This window comes from Sus scrofa, chromosome 18, assembly GCF_000003025.6.
Source record: "Sus scrofa isolate TJ Tabasco breed Duroc chromosome 18, Sscrofa11.1, whole genome shotgun sequence".
Classification (NCBI taxonomy): domain Eukaryota; kingdom Metazoa; phylum Chordata; class Mammalia; order Artiodactyla; family Suidae; genus Sus; species Sus scrofa.
The window spans coordinates 54,869,075-54,889,095 of NC_010460.4; the positions used below are offsets into that span (position 1 = coordinate 54,869,075).

The 20,021-nt window shown below is 46.7% G+C and overlaps 1 protein-coding gene across 3 annotated transcripts in view; it reads right to left on the reverse strand.

Moving 5' to 3' along the window:
• The window catches only part of POU6F2 (POU class 6 homeobox 2), a 486,796-nt gene that overhangs the window by 124,242 nt on the left and 342,533 nt on the right, over positions 1–20,021 (reverse strand). For all 3 annotated transcript variants that reach the window (XM_021079083.1, XM_013985842.2, XM_021079084.1), the window contains exon 5: positions 19,416–19,747. In XM_021079083.1, coding sequence (XP_020934742.1) covers positions 19,416–19,747 — 332 coding nt within the window. The remainder of the gene's footprint in view (positions 1–19,415; positions 19,748–20,021) is intronic.

Consider the following 20,021-nt stretch of genomic DNA (forward strand, 5'->3'; position numbering starts at 1 on the left):
CTGGCCCCTGGTGTGCGCCTCTGGGGAACCAGGCTTTGCCCCCCGGGGAAATAAATCCTCAGAACCTAAGTCAGTCGGTTAATCGGTGTGGGGCCCTGCGTTTCCCTCCCACCTTTTCTCTCTCCCACGTTCACTTCCTCTTTAGAATGAGCTCTTCATTTTTGGTAGGATAACTTGGCTTTTAATACATCATTTTGTTTCTCAATTTAATAGGTTTGTGAAACTATTCATCTTCTGTGAGTTTTCAGCTGCATGGCCAGTAGCATGATTTTTGTTTTTTTAAATCGTAGTTGATTTACAATGTTCAGCAAAGTGACCCAGTTATACATATATACCTTCTTTTTCTCATGCTGATCTTGAATTTTCATGTGACGTGCAGGGTGTAGGGAGGTGGTTGACCTCAGTGTCTTGGTCTTTTTGACCTTGTGGAGGGCGGTTAGGAGTTAGGGGCTCATCAACGCATTCCGTGTGATGCGGTACGGATAAATCTGCTCCCCAGGCTGTCATATGTCTGAGAAGCCCCGCCTCTGTCCTCCGGAATAGCCAGGGCTTTTAAAGGACTGTGTTTCAAATTCTTCTCACCTTGTTCCACAGTAAGGAGTGGGTTTTGCAACTCAAGCCAACGTATATATACATACAAATATATATGCGTCTATATCTATGAACAAATGTCTCTCCTCTCTATACATTACACACACACATCTCTCCACATATAACTACATACGTCCATACACAGCTCTCCACATGCAACTACATACGTCCATACACAGCTCTCCACATGTAACTGTATGTCTGCCTCCATACGTATGTATCATAAACAGAAGCGCTCGTTCGTCCTCTTGATAAAATCCTGGTCATACACCCCGACCAGACATCATGGCCACTCACAGCGTGGTTACCACATCCTTCCCCAGTCTGGGCATGTGGCCCCGAATCTTCCTGAGGAACCACGGAAAGGCCCGGAAGGTCCAGCCTTCGGAGTGCCAAGGCCAGCTTGACTTCTGTGACTGCTCATCTCCCTCATTTACAAAACGTAGCAGGTTCATTCCTGGTGGGATGGAGAAAGGCGGGGGCCCTTCCAGGCTGGAGCGAACAAGGGTATAAGCTCTAGTCTAGGGGTGAATACCTGGGATTCGGACAACCCATCACGTGGTCAAAGGGAGGGGTCTGATGGATAACTGTTGACTGGGGAGGAGGCCGCCTTCCCCCACGCCTTCCAGTCATCTGTTTTAGGGTGAGTCCCCCCCAGACCGGCTCATCTAGTTCCTTGATCAAGCAGAACTTAGGAGAAAGGTCCTACACTGCTGCTAAAATCTAACCAGCCCCACGGAAGGGCTACACGGGGTGTGCTGCAGGGCCCCCTCTTGGTGTGGCTAAAGGAGACGGGGTTTTGTGAACACGGAATGAATCACAGTTCAGTGTCGGGGCTATAGACGCTGGAAAGAATCTGGACTCTGAGTTGTCTTCTTAAAAAAGCAGTGCATTCTGTCCTTGCCCCACCCCAAACACTCGGTGTGGGGTGAAGCGGTGTTTATATTAAAATTAGAAAACCAGGACCACCCTCCAGGGAACAATCAGCCCTTACAGGTGTGGTTTCCCCCTCCCCTGTTGTGACACTTTAGATTATTTCAATCCAGGCCCGAACTGTGGAGACAGGTTGGCAGGGAGATTTTTCTAAAGGTTTTTTCCTCATGGCTTAGAGCCAAAGGTTTCGTCCTCTGACCTTTTGATTCCCGTTCTGCATCTCATCCATGTCAGGTCACCGCAAAGAAAACTAAAAGGAGGTTAAGTGGAAAAACCCAAAGCGGAAACCCCAGCAAGCACAAAGCCCCAAGCCGGCGGGTCTGGTTTTAGAGGCTCCCCGTTTTGAAAGAGTGCGATCGCTGGGGGAGAGAATATTTCTCGTTTGCCTCCCTCCACTCGCCATTTGTTTGGTGCCTGATTTGTTTCTAGTTGCAGCGGCGAGGTCAGAGCAAGCCAGGAAAATGAATGGAATCAGCCTCCTGCCGGGCCGCCTGGAGCGGGCGGGGGTTACGGCTCAGCGTAAAGCCAGCTCCCTTTCCCGGGCCGGGCCGATGTAACTCACTGGAGTGGCAAATTACATCAGACCTACAGCTGTAACCCGACATTATGATTAATTTGATCCGTAATTTCTCCTGTTTTTCATTTTAATCGGTGTGACTATTCTGCTGTGGCAGGTCTTTCAGATCTAATTAAGATAAATTTCCGAGTAAAAGACTTGGCAGACTTTCCGAGTCACATCCAGGCATCAAGTGTGAAGACCTGCAGCCCCAGTCAATCACCTCTGGGGAGGGCCCGCGGGGCACTCAGCCGTCAGCCATTCACACTTAAGCAAATTCATAATCTCCAGCACTGCTTCGTCATTCTCTCAAAACCAACGTCCCAGGCAGAAAAGGAGAGAAAAGGAAAGCCTCAGACAATGTCGTTGCTCCCCCTGAGCTCACACCCCACTGATCGGCCCGGAGTCCACGGAGAGCCCTGTAAGTGGACACTTGACGGCATCCCTGAGTTGATGTTGCTGGAAAAAGACGTTAAATACATACGTGCATATGTACGTATCAGACAAACACGGATATGAATATGCACAAACATGGGACACACGCGTGTGACTCTGAGGACTTAGAGCCTGTAGACCAATGTAGAGTCTGATCCTTTAACGCCAGTGTATGGCCAGCCATGTGTCGGATTCAGGTTGGCAGGGCTTAAGGATGCATTTTCTTACTTTTTTTTAAGTTTCTTTACCCTCTATTACTATTAATTTTTTTTTTCGGGCTGCACCTGCGGCATATGGAAGTTCCCAGGCTCGAGGTCAGATTGGAGCTGCAGCTGCAGGCTTGTGCCACAGCCACAACAACATCGGATCTGAGATGCATCTGTGACCTACAGCCGCAGGTATGGCAACACCAAGGATCCTTAACCCACTGAGCGAGGCCAGGGATTGAACCGGCATCCCCACAGACACTACGTCGGGTTCTTAACCTGCTGAGCCACAAGAGGAACTCCGGCATTTCCCTAATTTGTTTTCTTTTAGGTCAACTCACGCGCTCATACAGGCGTCCTAAGGCGAGTGGCTGATACTTGCACAAGTTCAGTTCGGTTTCTGTTCTTTGAAAATGAAGATGACAGTGAGTCTCCCCCTGCAAAGCAGTTTAATCAGCAGGATCTGCCTGTCCAACCCGACGTAGGCAGACACTGGGCTAGTATCAAGGATGTGCTGCCCTCCTGGGTTTACACGTCCACATACAGGAAACACAAGGGAGGAAAACCTTCAAAGGAGCGGGTGGTTTTTGAAGACTTATCTTGCATCTTATGAAGAGAACAACACTGCTTCGCCATGATGATGGCACAGCTCCCAGTGATCACAAAGCAGATTCCCCATTCTAACAGGAATGGCTGTTTTGGAAAACAAAGGTGCCTGGAGCAAAGATGCCAAATTTGAATGTCATTTTGTAGACAGCTCCCACCCCCTGATGAAGAGAGTCAAGTATCGTGACAAGCTGCCCTAGAGCATCTTTCATCAGCTAAAATACTACATTGGACTCTTTGCATCTATCTTGGCTTCTGCTCTTGAAAAAGTGTATTGAAATGACGGCAGGGAAGAGTCCCTTGCCCCCTGCGAAGGAAGCCAGTCTCAGATGCTCCCTCACAGCTGCAGGAAAGGCGGTGGTGAGAAAGGCAGCAGGTGCGGTCTTTGTACCTGGTTACGTAGCTGGCGATCCTAAAACCTGGAATGAGACCTTGAGACTGCTCAAGAGATCCTGTTGGCTATCTCAGCTCTAAGGTAGGCAGTGGTCGAAGGCTGCTTTCATCTCTGCGCCTGAGCGTCAGTTTGGTAGAAACAGTGTCAACGAAACTAGCATATTTACCAAATAAAGAGAAGAAGGCGGGGGCGAGTTCTCACCCTCAACCTCAGAGTTACTGGTTCTTGAGCCTCGGTAAGATGGAGATTGAGATCAGGAAGAAAAACCAGGGCCAGAAAGTGAGTCTTTCTGCCAACAGGGCCTCTACCTTCATCTTCCTCTGCAGAGAGGATTCACCATGTGATGTAAGTGAGACCGCTTGGGAAAGACGGCAGTGCCATGGTGGAAAAAGGCTGCAGAGAGGTAGATCAGCACAGTGGGCAAGGCTTTGGGTGGGGAGGCCTCGGCTTGACTCTTGCTTCTCACAGGCATTACCCCTAACTTCCTCATCTGTGAAATGGAGCTGGTGGGACCTTGAGGCGTCACTGAGTAGAGCCTTGCTACTCAAGATAAGGATGGAGGACCAGCAGCAGTGCCATACCAGACCCTGGACTTCCAGTCATGGCTCAGTGGTAATGATCCCGACTCATATCCGTGAGGATGCGGGTTGGCCCCCTGGCCTGGCTCAGTGGGTTAAGGATCCGGGGTTGCGGTGAGCTGTGGTGTAGGTCGCAGCAGCAGCTCATATCCCACGCTGCTGTGGCTGTGGTGTAGGCCGGCAGCTAGATCTCCGACCCCTAGCCTGGGAACGTCCATGTGGCCGCGGGTGTGGTCCTAAAAAGGACAAAGAAAGAAAGAAACGCAGACTCTACTGTAGGCCAACTACCCCAGAGCTGCAGAATCAGAGTCTACACGTGTCAGGGAGATTCATACATAAATAAAAGCTTGAAAAGCCCTAGTTGGGATTAGATGGGACAACATCTAACACCAAGTTGGAACATCTAACAGGCTCTCAATCAGTAGCAGTTGTTCTTGCTTGGAGAGAAGGCTAAAGATTCTGAAAGGATTAGGCATTTCCCCTGTTAAGTTCTGAGCATCAGATGTGAATCATCGAGTTTGAGACTCTTCTGCAAATACTGGCCAGTAACCCAACTTCAGACCTGGGGAGAGGTTCCAGTGGATAACAAAACACACACACGGCTGTTTCCATTTCCGTGATGGGCTGTGAATCTAGGGGTTGGGTGGAAGGAGCACTGGCTCGTTCTATTTTTCTTGCCACACCCATGGAATGCAGAAGTTCCTGGGCCAGGGATTGGACCACTACCCCAGCACCGGCCTGAGCCCCAGCAGTGACAATGCCAGATCTTAACCTGATGTGCCACCAGGAAACCCCAACACTGGCTTATTCTGTTTTTATAAATGAAGACCTAGTTTTATCGTATCATAAAAGTAAACTTAACACCAACTCACACAGCTAACGCATTCAGAAAAAGCATTTTGTATAAACAAGAAGTAGGAATTTGCTCCTATGAAATGGGAGTCTATTCGTAAGACCACAGGTAGTTGTCCCTAACCCTGGCCCCACATTGGAATCCCCTGGGGAGCTTAAAAAAATGCTCACACCAACGCTTCACCACATTAGGTTCACTCAGAACGTCTGGGTGGGACCCAGGCAAACGCTCTTCTTTAAAAACTCCTCAGGTGACAACTATGGTCAATTAATCTTTGACAAAGGAGGCAAGGACATAAAATGAGAAAAAGACAGTCTTTTCAGCAAGCATTGCTGGGAAACCTGGACAGCTGCATGCAAATCAATGAAACTAGAACACACCCTCACACCACGCACTAAAAATAAACTCAAAATGGCTGAAAGACTTAAATATAAGACAGGACACCATCAAACTCCTGGAAGAGAACATAGGCAAAACCTTATATTTTCTCAGGTCAATCTCCCAAAGCAACAGAAATAAAAGCAAAAATAAACCAATGGGATCTAATCAAACTGAAAAGCTTTTGCACAGCAAAGGAGACCAAAAAGAAAACAAAAGACAGCTCACAGAATGGGAGAAAATAGTTTCAAATGATGCAACTGACAAGGGCTTAATCTCTAGACTATACAAGCAACATATACAACTCAACAGCAAAAAAGCCAACAACCCAATGGAAAAATGGGCAAAGGACCTGAATAGACATTTCTCCAAGGAAGATGTGCAGATGGCCAACAAGCACATGAAACAATGCTCGACATCACTGATTATTAGAGAAATGCAAGTCAAAACTACCATGAGATACCTCACACCAGGCAGAATGGCCATCATTAATAAGCCCACAAATAACAAATGCTGGAGGGGGTGTGGAGAAAAGGGAACCCTCCTGCACTGTTGGTGGGAAGGTACACTGGTACAACCACTATGGAGAACAGTATAGAGGTACCTTAGAAATCTATACATAGAACTACCATATGACCTAGCAGTCCCACTCTTGGGCATTTATCCGGACAAAACTTTTCTTAAAAAAGACACATGCACCTGCATGTCCATTGCAGCTCTATTCACAATAGCCAGGGCATGGAAACAACTCAAATGTCCATCAGCAGATGATTGGATTAGGAAGAAGTGGTATATATACACAATGGAATACTACTCAGCCATAAAAAAGAATGACATGATGCCATTTGCAGCAACATGGATGGAACTAGAGACTCTCATACTGAGTGAAGTAAGTCAGAAAGAAAGAAAAAGACAAACACCAAATGATATCACTTATATCTGGAATCTCATACATGGCACAAAAGAACCTTTCCACAGAAAAGAAAATCATGGATTTGGAGAACAGACTTGTGGTTGCCAAGGGGGAGGGGGAGGGAGTGGGGTGGTTGGGAGCTTGGGGTTAATAGATGCAGACTATCACCTTTGGACTGGATGAGCCATGAGATGCTGCTGTGTAGCGCTGGGGACTATGTCCAGTCACTTGTGATGGAGCAGGAGCACGTGAGAAAATAGAATGTGAACATGTATGTGTAACTGGGTCACCAGGCTGTACAGTAGAAACAAATTTGTATTGGGGAAATAATTTAAAAAATAAAATAAAATAAAAAAACTTCTCAGGGAATTCCAATGTGCCTCCAATGAGGAGAACCACAGGCACTGAATTTGGAAAATTTCTTTTGGAAAACCAAGTAAAGAACTGAACAAAATACTGTGGGCAGGAGTGTGGGCATGGCCTCCGCTGTTTGGAGATGGCCTGGCTTGGGCCAAGAAGAGGGAGGAGGTCAGCAAGGCAGGGAGATGTTGGGCCCCTGGGGTCTTTACCTCTAATACCCAGATCCCCGCTTTATCACTTCGGGAGACTCACTGGCGATGCAGACGGTATGCAGACTGTGCTGTGGAGAGGCTTAAAATGAATTCATTGTGGTCGTTACAGGCAGGGAGCTTGGAAATGACCCCAGTTGTGCTTCCTGCCTTTAATACTTTTCTGCCTTGTCCAGATTGGTCTTAAGACTGTTTTGTTTTAGCCCTAACCTGTTCCGATTCCTTCCAAGGGGTACGAACCCCTGGAGGTGGTAACTCCTCCGAGGAATGTTACTTTTTGGAGCCTCAGACAAGAGGATGAGCTTATTTGCCCTCGATTGAAAAAAGAGAATTTTCGAAGCCAGCCAGACTCTGGAGAGCTTTCCTTGGGGGCAGTGAGAGGGGTTTCTCTGAATCTCATCCTCTCTGAACCTTCCGACACGGCTTTGCTCTCTGTAAATGCTGCATTTGTCACCTCCCGGTTCAGGGACGAAGAGTTCGACTCTGTAAGAGTTAGCCTCTGGGAGGGTATGGAGTCCAGCTGAGAAAAAGAAGGCGGTCCCTAACTTTCCTTCTTTTTTATGTCCCTTAAATACCTTCTGGTGTGGAAAACTGCGTGGTGGCGCCAGGCGGATCCCTGTCAAATGGCAGTTCACACGGAACGCGTCGGCCTGGAAAGGCTGCATTGATTGGAGCCCAACTGGGCCTTCAGACAACAGAGTTCCCAGAAGAGAGCTGTCAGCATACAAATGCTGAGCTCTGCGGCCTCGCGGGCATCTTCCCCCTGGCTGAGGACACAGAACTGCCCTTTCCCATTGACGGCCACTCCAAGGGGACATTTGAGCCTTTGCCATGTGGGTTCCTCTTGGGCACGAAAGAAGAGACTCTGGGAGTGGTACTCTCAGCGTGTTGCCTTTCTCTGTTTTGTCTCTGCACTCGAGGAGCCCCAGAAATGGTGTCTGAAGCCAGAGCGCCCAATTTAGTTCTCACTGGTGGGGGGAAAAGAGAAGGACAACACCAGCGCCTGAAAGGTCTTTTTTTTTTTTTTTTTTTTTTTTTTTAATAGGAAACAGAAAAAGAGCCAGGATAAGAGCCTTAGGACTACAAGAATGTCCCACAGACACAGAGTTTAGACAGCCTGGTACCCTAGGGGACTTGGCCCCAGCTACAGGTTTTAGACTAAATTGACCCATTGTCTGGAATCCATGCCCCCTCTTAAAACACAGGGGTGCAGAATGAGGCTGGCAGGGTACTGGGGAATCTCCTGACTCCTGGACTCAGTCACAAGATGGGAGGATGGAGGTGAGGTGAGGAAAGACGTGCCTCTCCCTGTCCTGGTGACTCCATGGGTTTGCCAGGGCTATGGGGTTGAGTGGTACCTGCTGCCACTTCTCCAGGTCTTGGCTTTGGGGAGACATGACTGCAGGTGCCGTGGTGTGAACAGGTGAAGCAATGGGCAGGGAAGAAGGGGAGAGGGAGGGAGGACCATTGGAAGGAGAAGGTCTCCAAGACCTCGGCTGCCCTGAGGGCACCCCGGCCAGACCTTCCTTTCATTTTTTTGATAGGGTGATTCTGCTCATGGCCAAAGGTAAGCACCACCCTTGGCGTCAGCTTTCTCTGCTCCTGCTTTGGTTTTGAGTATTTCCTTCTCCTCTTTCCTCAATCTTTCTACACATTCTTTTCTCCACTGTCCAGTCCATTGGATTAGATCTACGGCTTTTTGCATGATGCTCTAGGTAAGGAAATGCAAGGTGATTTTAGTTGTGTGGATGCTTCGGTACAGAAGCCTTAGATTTCCCGTGGGATGTTTACTGGGGTTGCGTGAGAAAGGTTCAGTGGTTAGATAAGTTTGAGTATTTCTTGGTTAAATAACATCAACGAGACATCTTTTCTACAGGAGGTTTTTAGTTTTCAGTATTATCGAGAAGAATCCAGGAGCAGCACACCTTGTCCAACCTTTATCTCTCTATCCACCTAGCACCTATCTGCTTATTTACCCACCTACCTACCAACCCTGGAACCATTATTCAATAAAATGCCTTTGGACTAGCATTTTGTGGAGGACACTTTCGGAAATGTTTCCTTTTAGGAAATGCTGGCAGCCATATAAGAGAACATAGGCAAAACATTCTTTGACATAAATTATACCCACGTTTTCTTAGGTCAGTTTCCCAAGGCAACAGAAATAAAAGCAAAAAATAAACAAGTGAGACCTAATCAAATTTATAAGCTTTTGCACAGCAAAGGAAACTATAAACAAAATGAAAAGACACCCTATGGACTGGAAGTAAATATCTGCAAATGATGCAACCAACAAGGGCTTAATTTCCAAAATATGCAAACAGCTCATACAATTCAATACCAGAAAGAACAAACAACCCAACTGAAAAATGGGCAGAAGACCTAAACAAACATTTCTCCAAAGAAGACATACAGATGGCCAATAGGCATATGAAAAGATGCTCATCATTGCTAATTATCAATGAAATGCAAATAAATTACAAACTCCTCACACCAGTCAGAATGGCTGTCATTAAAAAGCCTGCGAACCACAAATGCTGGAGAGATAATATGGACAAAAGAGAACCTTCTTACACAGGTGGTGGGAATGCAAATTGGTGCAGTCACTATGGAGAACAGTATGGAGGTTCCTTAGAAAATTAAAAACAGAATTACCATAGGATCCAGCAACCCCACTCCTGGGTATATACCCAGACGAAACTAATTCAAAAAGATACATGCACCCTTATGTTCATAGCAGCACTAGCTACAATAGCCAAGACATGGAAACAACTTAAATATCTATCCACAGATGAATGGATTAAGATGTGGTATATATACACAATGGAATACTACTCAGCCATAAAAAGAATAAAACAATGCCATTTGTAGCAACATGGATGCAACTAGAGATTCTCATACTAAGTAAAGTAAGTCAGAAAGAGAAAGACGAATACCATATGATATCAGCTATACATGGAATCTAAAATATGACACAAATCAACATATCTATGAAACAGAAACAGTCTCACGGATAATAGAGAAGAGATTTGTAGTTGCCAAGGGGGAGGGGAGGTGGGAGAGGGAAGGACGGGGAGTTTGGGATCAGCAGATGCAAACTATTACATAGAGGATGGATAAACAACGAGGTCCTTTGCGTGGCTCAGGAAACTAAATTCAATATCCTGGGATGAACCATCATGGAAAGGAAAGTGAGAAAGAATATGCGTGCGTGCATGCGTGCGTGCGTGCGTGTGTGTGTGTGTATCTGAGTCGCTTTTCTGTACAGCAGAAGTTAATACATTGTAAATCAACTATACTTCAGTAAAATTAAAACTAGAAAAGAAAAGAAAAAATGCTGGCAACCAAGTAAGGAAAGAAGACCATACCAATAACCCGAATGAACATTTGGCCGAGGAGTGAAAAACGAAGGGAGGTGCTTTGAAGTCTGACAGCCTCCTTCCTCGGATCTGAATGAAGACACTGTTTGCCCCTCTTGGGTTATGGTGAGAGGAGCAAACGAGAGGCCGAAGTCCTTAGAGAGTATAAGATGCGCAGACAGATGCAGTGGGAGAATGATAGTGGTCCTTCCTGACTGGAGCTGTGAGCCCACGAGGACAGCGCATGAAATAATGCACATAAAGCCCACTTGGTGAATTTCAACACACTCTGCCAGTGTTAGTCAAATATTATCAGGAGCATCTCTTGAGTCCTGCATTCGTGTTGTGCACATATAGTTCTTTCTTCCCACAACAAACCACCTTTTTTGGGGGGTGATGCCATAAATAGAATGTGAAGCTGGGGTGGACCTAAAGATGGTTTAGTGTAAATTTTCCTGTACTAAGCGACACTGAGTCCCAGAGGTTAGGTGACTTGCCCAAGGTCACACAGCTCGCTAGAGGCCGAACCAGCATCACCGAGACTCTTCCGGTTTACTTACACATCAAAAACCACAACCTTGGGAATTTAGAAGGATACAGGAAATGTCGGTTCTCGCTAATGTTGACGGAGAAACAGAACTTCTGTGGGTTGAAGTGAGGATTCTTTCAAATGATGCGAGCACACGGCTCCACTTTCCTCCGCCTGCTCTCCATGCCTCCACCCGCCCTCTGCTAAGTCCCCCTCCTTGGCCGTCCTCCTAGTCTCTCTGATGCTACAAAACTCACGTGCGTTATTAGCTGCATCCTAGCTTACAGGGGGCCTCTCGTAGTGTGCCGAGCATAATTTTATGGTGTACACGTGCATTTTTAGTCACATGATTTTTTTCTTTTTGTCCAACCTTGACTGGGTCTGCTTGTTTCATAGTCTTCCATGAATTATAATATCTACAGTCAAGGGAGGGGAAAAAGAAGGCAGGATACTGATAATTTTTGAGCACCAGCTATCAGAAGCTGAACTAGATACTTTCATACACATCATCTTATTTAATCCTTGGTCAACCCTCCACCCCGACGAGGGAATGGAGGTGATGGGCTGACCTCACCTGACTTCCTGGGAGAACCAGCATCTGAGCCCAAGTCTGTCTGCTTTTAAAGACCACGTTGGCTCTAATGGAATCACACTATAGTACAAACCTTCCTTAAGGGCACAGGGCACCGTGGGTGCTTAATAAACGCAGATAACCATCGAAGTGCTTTCTTTACCATGTGGAGAATATTCACTTGCAAGCCCATATGCTGGGAGTCAATTTAAAAGTTTGGGGAAAATTGACCCCAAACTCACGGGGACTGAATTGAGGCCAAATTATGAGGAATAAGATTTGCACATGAAAACACAAGAATATTGCATCAGGTTAACATAAATACAGGCTATGCCTTGCTCATTCAGAGCAAAATGCCAACCAGCACATTTTGGTTGCCACGCGAACCTGCATCTGTGCACATGGAGGCAGAACGTTTCAGGAGCATTCTGAACTGGAGTTGGGGATTAGCTTATCAGCCACCTCCATCAGTGATGGGACCTGGGGATGTGTGGCCCCACACTCACTGCTGGACTCGTTGCAGACAAGGCCAGGGGTCTGTCCCACTCTCACAATCAGAGCGGAGCTGGTTTCCTGCAAAAGTGTAACTCTCCATGTTCCAACGCTGTAGGAACCTTGCTGCCCCCTCCCCTTCCCCCGTTGAGTCTGGCACCCTCTCCATCCATCGCTACTTGACAATGAACGTCCAGAGTCAGTGGTATGGACATGCCACCTGCTTTGTTAAACCCCTTTCTACATGATTTGACTAATGTGCAGAACGGTATCCAGGAATGGCAAATCTAGACAATGACAGAGAAGCACCACGGTATATAAGTATATTCTCGGTAAACTAATTTTTCCCCTGCCACTCTCAAAGCAATATAGACTTTGTTGTTCCTCCTGGATCTCAAATGCTTGTAATAAATTCTTTGAAATGTCAGTAATGGTGAACAGAGTGGTTTTTTTTTTAGAGGAGATTTTCTTTCTTTCATAAAAGGAAAAATTGTGCCTTGTAGAGAATGGAGCAAAAGATGTTTTGTTTATTTTATCAGTGTTGAGTATTGTTGGGCAAAGGGACCGCCATGTCTCACCTGACCTCCTGCTGCTGAATGAGCGACTCGTGCATGAAGACCTCAATGTACTGGATGGCCATGAGAACAGACATAAATTCATACGCTTTCATGTCTGTGGTATAATCAGCATTTACTTAACAAATTTACAGCATCCAAAGCGTTTTCATTAGTATGTTACCTTTAATCTTCATGGGAACTCTCTGGGCGTGGATGGATTTTCTCATCCATAATAATGAAGTTTTCTTTGGTCCTTGAGCCCAAGAGGAAGCCTTACTCACTCTCTGTGGACAATTCCACAGTCCTTCTATAAGGACTTTTAGAAGGTCCTGATAGCCTGGATGGCTCTGGGAAAATGTTGTCTACATAGCAATACAGAATATGCCACCCCTAAATACGCCACTTTGGCATGAGAATTATTTTGAGCTGAAGGCAATTGAGAATCGAGCTCCCCACTATCCTCCTATTTCGCCTAAAAGCAAGACATAAATTTGTAAATGTTTTTCTCTGAACGCACTTAATTTCATAAAGCCATAAATTAGCTCAGTGAAAAGTATCGGCCAAAGGAGTTATCTGATTGTCAGAACATTCCAATTCAATAAAAATGATTGGCTCATTGGACCTGTCCAACACACAAGGAGGATGAGTGTCTGCTCCATCTCCCTGCCCCAATCCGGGGCCCAAGAGGCACTTGTCTTTCTCCCTTTCTGCCTTTCCTTTCCTCCCTCCCTCCCTCCTTTCTTTCTTTTTGGCTTTTTAGGGCTGCACCCACGGCATATGGCAGCTGCCAGGCTAGGCATTGAATCAGAGCTATAACTGCCAGCCTACACCACAGCCACAGCAATTTGGGATCCGAGCCACATCTGCGGCCTATACCACAGTTCATGGCAATGCCGGATCCTGAACCCACTGAGTGAGGCCAGGGATCGAACCCACGTCCTCATGGGTATGAGTTGGACTCATTTCTGCTGAGTCACACCAGGAACTCCTGCACTTGATTTTCTACTGTACAAAATGTGGTGTGATTTTCAAGTTCAATGAGAAAGTGGCATGTAAGATCTGGCTGAAGTTTCCAGCAGACAGAATGCCACTGACCTTGGAGAATATTTGCTAAGTAGATAATTTACACAGCTGGTAGCCAAGCTCAGGCAAATGACGTACTCATCTCAGGCACAAAAGTCAAGGGCATGCCCCAAACACACTCATCAAGATGAATGACATCTAATGCAATATTTGAAAAAAATCAAAATGAATGCAAAAAAAAGTCATGACCAACAAAATCAGAGTTAGTGATTTTTCCTTTTGCTTCAGACCCCAACATGGCTCAATACGGTGACTGATCCTATTTATCTTGAAATGTGATATTCAGCTCATCAAGGATTTTGGCATTCATTCTGAGTTGTTCAAATATTGCATTAAAGTATTATCTATCTTGATGACTGCATTTTGGGGTGCACCTTGAATTATGCACCTGACATGGACACTTCTCTCGTCTTACCTGAGTCTTGGTTGAGGTGAGAAGAATTTTATACTCGATTCAGCCCTGTGGGGGTTGAGTTCTACTAGAATTTACAACGGCCACAAAGGGGATATATGACCATGCCTGCAAAAGGTAGCAGAATGTGCTATCCCCAAATATGCCACTTTGGCATGAGGGTTATTTCGAGCTGGAGGCATCATCAGATGTAAGAAAGGCTCTCTGCCATCCTCCCATCTTCCCCAAAAGCAAGACACACATTTGTAAAGGTGCCCCCCCTTCAGGAAGGACAGGAGTTCATTACGTGAGACAAGTCTGTAGACTCTTAGCCCAGAGATGGCACCAGAGGAATCTGTGCAACAAATCTTGCTTGTCGACTGTTGGTTTCCCCATATATTTGCCTTCCCACAATTCGCCACCCCTAGGAAGTCACAGTCCTTTTTCTCTGTTTTGTTTGCTTCTCTAAAACGTACGGTGCTTTGGTTCGGCCCCTACGCAAGCCCGAGTTCTAACTACCCCTTTGGGCTGCTCATCACCGAGGGCTCCAGGGTGCCGCGCTCATCATGAGCTCCTGCTCGTCTCTTATTCATCTGTCTTCTGCTCATCTAGTTTACAGGCCCCCCGCTTGAGAATCCAGGACAAGTAGAGGAGAAAAGAGTTTTTTCTCCCCTGTACCTATACAGGGCACCCGACTGATTTTTAGGGTTTGTAACACGAAACTCCAAAAGGAGGAAAGAGTTCCAGAAAGTATTTAATCTTATCCCCCCCCAAGGATAAATGAAAAAACTTAGGCCTACAAAGCTTTGACTAGTATTGTATTAAATTAAGACTAACTTCTGGGGAGAGAGGGAGATGGCTCTGGGCCTTAGACCTTTTCTATAGGAAGGAGTCACAATTGGAAAAGGATGAAAAAGAGAAAAAAAGGGGGAAAAAAAGGATGGCAACCACACAGATCTAATGACTTCTGGGCTCTTGGTTTGAAAAAGGGCTCATGTGCCACCCTCTCCATCGCTCACAGGCTTTGAAACTTGGGACTGAAAATCTGCCAGGAGGAAAACACGCCACCTGAGAAGATGAGGAGGCTGGGCCCGCTGCCTGGCAGAGGCGGAATCTGAACGCAGCTTTACTCCTGGCTGTCTGAGTGGTCACAAGACCTGTACATCAGCAAATGCACGTGGGGGAGAATAATTTACGCTCACTCTCTAACCACTTCACCTCGGAGGAGGTGACTGTGCTTCTCACTCCTCATCCAAGCACAGAGAGCTTCTCTCCCCTGTTGCCACTGATATCTCTCTCCCTCTGTATTTTTTTATTATTAAATGTGCACTATAGCAAGGAAAGGGAAAGATGATCCCGCTTCCTGCCAGGCGAGGCAGTACGCAGAAGGCCGAGGTTAAACGCAGCATTTGGTTTCTTAAGCTTCTCTAACGTTGGAGTGCGAAAAAGCCATCTGGGACCAGTTTCCAGTGATGACTCTCAGAGGATGAGAACTCGACCTTAATGCGGACTCTCTGGCTAAGATAAAATCTGCTTCTGCTGTGGTTGTCCCAGTTACATTTGTCCTCACTCTCCTGCTACTCCGTCACCCAGCTGAGTGGGAAGAACGTAAGCTGACCTTGAAGAATACTCAGAGAATCTTCAGGACCATCGGTTTTCCAGTAGCCGGTAAAACTCTAGAGGCCTACCAACATTTAGATCATAGACTCAAAGGATCTCAAAAGTCATATACACTACACTTTGAACAGATGAGGAAAACCAGGCCCAAGGAGCTTGTCCAAAGTTGTGAGTTAGTTGGAAACAGGGTCAGAGTGAGAACAAGCTCGGACCCTCAAGCTCCATCTTTCGGTGGCACCATGACGAGGCTCCAACCATGCCCAGCTCATCTCCAGGTCCCTCAGGACTACTCGCGGTTTTTGGACAATGTTTGGGGTTTCCTTAGTGCAAGTTAAAAACTCCCAAGAACTGTCTCCAGAAAAGCCATCCCAAAAGTCATAGAAAGGAGGCAGTCCACCCTTCTTAGGCTTAAGGGGTCTTTATCACATCACTACCATATATTGAAATTAAAACTGTGTATTGTTTTTTCTACCCAGGATGATGAGACCCTCTCTGTTCCCCTCCCCAAAGTTGCTTCCACTTTCGTTTCGAATGTGCTCCTATCTGACACAGGCCGCATCTCTGGTTTTAGATTCCGGTGCAGCTCGTGGCAGGCGGGTTAGAGCAAGAATGAGTATATGGACTGATACCCATCCTGGGACCTAAGGGTTCAGTTAAACGCACAGATGTATTTTATTGGTCCTGCACACTGCTCTCGACATCTCACTCTGGGCTTTACACTCAAGCCTGCTTTGCCTGGCCCTGAAGATCTTCGCACATATAAGCCCTGTTTGGAACTCCCTTCTTCATCCTTCCTGAGAATGAAATGGTGAGTGGATGGGTCTTGTGTCTCCATGAAGACTTTAAAGACAGGCTTCTGGGGACCAGCTTCTGGCGTCCATGATGGACCATCAGCCCTCCTATACCCTGAGCAGTCAAAATTAGTCCTTTGAAGTGATGAGAATTTAGACTCATATGTGTCTTGAAACAACAACCTGGTTTTGTAAATGCAATCCATTTAATGGAATTGGGTAAAAGAGTGAAAAAAACTTATAATATTAGATAAAAACCTCACCAGAACTCTTTGGAGAATTTTAGTCTAGGATGTTACTACCTGCCAGTACTATTAATTTGTTTCTCAAGAAATTACCTCACCAGATATACCTATATAAGCTATTTTCATTTTTTATTTTTCCTGAAGACATGACAGCATCTGCACAGTTTTAGAAATGATTATTACCCTTCAAATTTTTTGAAAACAAAAGGCCTTCTGAATTACTGGCTTTCTCTGACAACCTAGACTGCAGGTTCTAAACTCATATCTCTCAGAAAGATTTTGAATAATGTAAAAGGCCAAAGCCCAGAAGAAAATAAAGAATTGTAAAATAGAATTTAAGCTGTCATATATGAATTTAGCTTATCTTTTTTCTCTTAATCATCTTTAAATGAAATCACTTTATTCTAGTTGATAAAAACCATTACCTTTGAGAGTTAAATGTCTTTGCAGTTCCTTTTAAACAGTTTTCTTTTTCAAAAGTTCAAATATTTCATGTTCCACAAACTCAAAACCCTTTAGCTAATGTAGCAAAAACCAGTATGTCAAAACCATGGCATTCTCCATTTCTTTACACATGCCTACAGCGAAAGGGAAAAAAAAAAACATTCCTACTGATTTAGACTTATTCAAAATTAGTTCTCCATCTACTCAGCAATATTTACGAAATCTCACCAACTCACTCCTTCAGTGGTCATCCGCTGGACCCACAGAAGAAAGGAGTAAAGTTGACCAACTGACAAACTGGCGGAAGTTAGTAAGTTTATCAGTTCAAACTCCAGCAATGAAAAGTTAGGATAGCCTCTCAAGGTCATAAAGAAATAAGTGTGGCTCTGAGCCTTCCTGGGTTGCAGAAACGGAATGAACCATCTCCTGGGTTTCCGTGGGAAACCATGGGAGAACTTTGGGAATTCTCCTCAAAGAATTTATTTCCATGAGGCTAAGTGGTCATTTCATCTAAAGTTCTATCAACAGCCATTCGAAGGGGTGGTCTGCCCTCGTCTTTCATTGGCTGATAGAGATTTATAAGCTGTTGACAGCTTTCAGAGAAGGCTATGTCTGCAGAACTCAAAGCTTTCGCTCAATCAGCCTACACAGAGCCGCTGGGAACATGAGTAATCTCATCCTTCAGATCGGGGCAAGTGTTTTCTTTGGTAATTTCACCTATTTTGATGACTCAGATAGAGGAAGTACTTAGTCATGGGGTGCTGAGGCATATCTCGTTTAACTGCTCTTTAAAAAAGCATTAAATCCATTCTTTGGAATAACCAGAGCTGAATTCCAATGCTGAAAACATTAGGATTGCTGTAATCATGCGGTCAATGAATTTGATTCTACCTACTCTCCCCCATATGTCAAGTGTACAATGAAAAAAATTTTTTTAGCCTGTGTTCTTTTCTGCCTTATGTCAAAGCTTGTTGTCTAATACTTGCAAGATTAAAAACAAAAAACAAACCCCCCCCACATACCTGCAAATCTGACTCAGGGAAAATGTTCAGATTGAAAGTAGCCATGACCTGAGTTCCCAGGAACACACCACTCCTCATCTCACTTGAATGTTTCCATTTCTGGGAAAATCCTGGGCCACCCTCTGAGACTCCAAGCCCACAGAAACCAAGTCAGGGGACACGACGTGAAGTTGGTTCTGAAATACGAAGTCCCTCGTCCTCTCCTCTTCCTGCCTGCAGGCCAATCTGTCTTGACTCGTACACTTCGCAGTTTAGACTTAGGGCTACCATCCCTCTTGCGGTCCCCGGGTCGGGGGCAGGGGGCTGGACTGACGGCGAAGGAGGGAGGTGGGCTGGCATTTGAGAGGAGGACATAGGCTGCTCCCTCTGTGGGGTATAGGTCATCCTACTCCAGATACACTAGACCATCTGAAATCTCACTGGAAAAAAACCATCATTACGTTTTTTGATTTCTTACGTTTTTGAAGTCAAACACTGAGCCACTAATTTCTGGGTCTGATGGGTTGACATCGTAGTCATTACTTTTGAAGCCAATTTATTTTAAAGGCATCTAGGAGTTTCTGGACGCTGGAGTTACCTATTCTTGAATGCTCCTAGCCATGGCTTCCCAGGGACAGCAGATTAAAGATGAGCTTCCTGATTAGCCTGAAAGGCTCTTCTGGAAGCCCTCGGCCTCACGTCAATAAGGTAAATATACAGCAGCTTTATTGTTTTCGAAAGATGCTTATTTGTTGAGGTTCTCCGCATGAATTTAGAGGACTTGTTGGTCCATGGAGTAATGGCTGGAATCTGGGACAGAGACCCGGGCTGATTTCCTTACCCTCCTAACCCCGGAGAGTCTTTAGAAAAACAGAAACAAAAGAGCGCCGAGCACTCAGAGTGAGACACTGCCGTATTCATAATCTGGAGAAATAACCGCCCTGCCTCGTGGACCGGAGACGCGGTTCTCCACGGGGCCACAAAGCTCTGCTAGTAATAATTTTAATTGGATGCTATCTCCGCTGCCTTCACGAAGTATCATAAAGAGGAGTTATTACAGGCTCCAAGCGCACTTCCAGGACGGGCCTCTCACAGGAGGGAACAGCTGACATTTATCCTTCGGGGGCCACCTCGACGGGCCTCTGCCTCGTTTACATGCATCCCCGGCTGCCTGCTCTGGCTCCCTCTCTCCCTCCGTCTAAGAGGTGAGCTGCAGCGAGACGCCGCAGACGTGGATGCCAAGCTAGGCGGGCCCTCTGCCCCGGGGGAGGGCGCCACCCGGCGGCCAGGGCCTCGGGGCCCCGGGCGGGGCGGGGAGCCTACCTGCAGCGGATTGGGTGGCGTGAGCGGCGACGGGAGGCCGTGTCCCGGAGACTGGCTGGCTTTCTGCGGGGGGCTGGCGCTCTGCTGAGTCGGAGACGGCTGGTTCGGGGTCGGCGGCTGCGGGGTCTGCGCCGGGGGCGCGGGCAGCGGCTGGGAGGCGGGCGGCGGCTGCGGCGCCGGCGGGGCGGGCTGCGGCGGCGGCTGCTGGGGCTGCGGGGCCGCCTGCGGGGCCGGCTGCGGGTGCTGGCTGCCGGGCGGGGCGGGCGGCGGCTGCTGCTGGAGCTGCTGGAGCTGCTGGAGCTGCTGGAGCTGGGAGTTCAGGGATGAGGTAGCTGCAAGGAGAGACAGGCGACGTGCAGTTGAAACAGACGCGTGGAGTTGACACCGACACGTGCAGCTGAAACCTACACGGCCCCACAGCTCGCTGTGGCTTGGACACCGGCCCCGTGCGAGCCAAGAAGGCTCTCCTTTAGAAAAAGTTTACGGCATTGACACGCTACTGTGTGTGCAATAGATAGGTAGCAGGGACCTGCTGTACAGCACAGGCTAATCTATCAAGACTGTGTAATACGGGGGAGAACAAGCGAGAAGGAACGGCTATTTGTG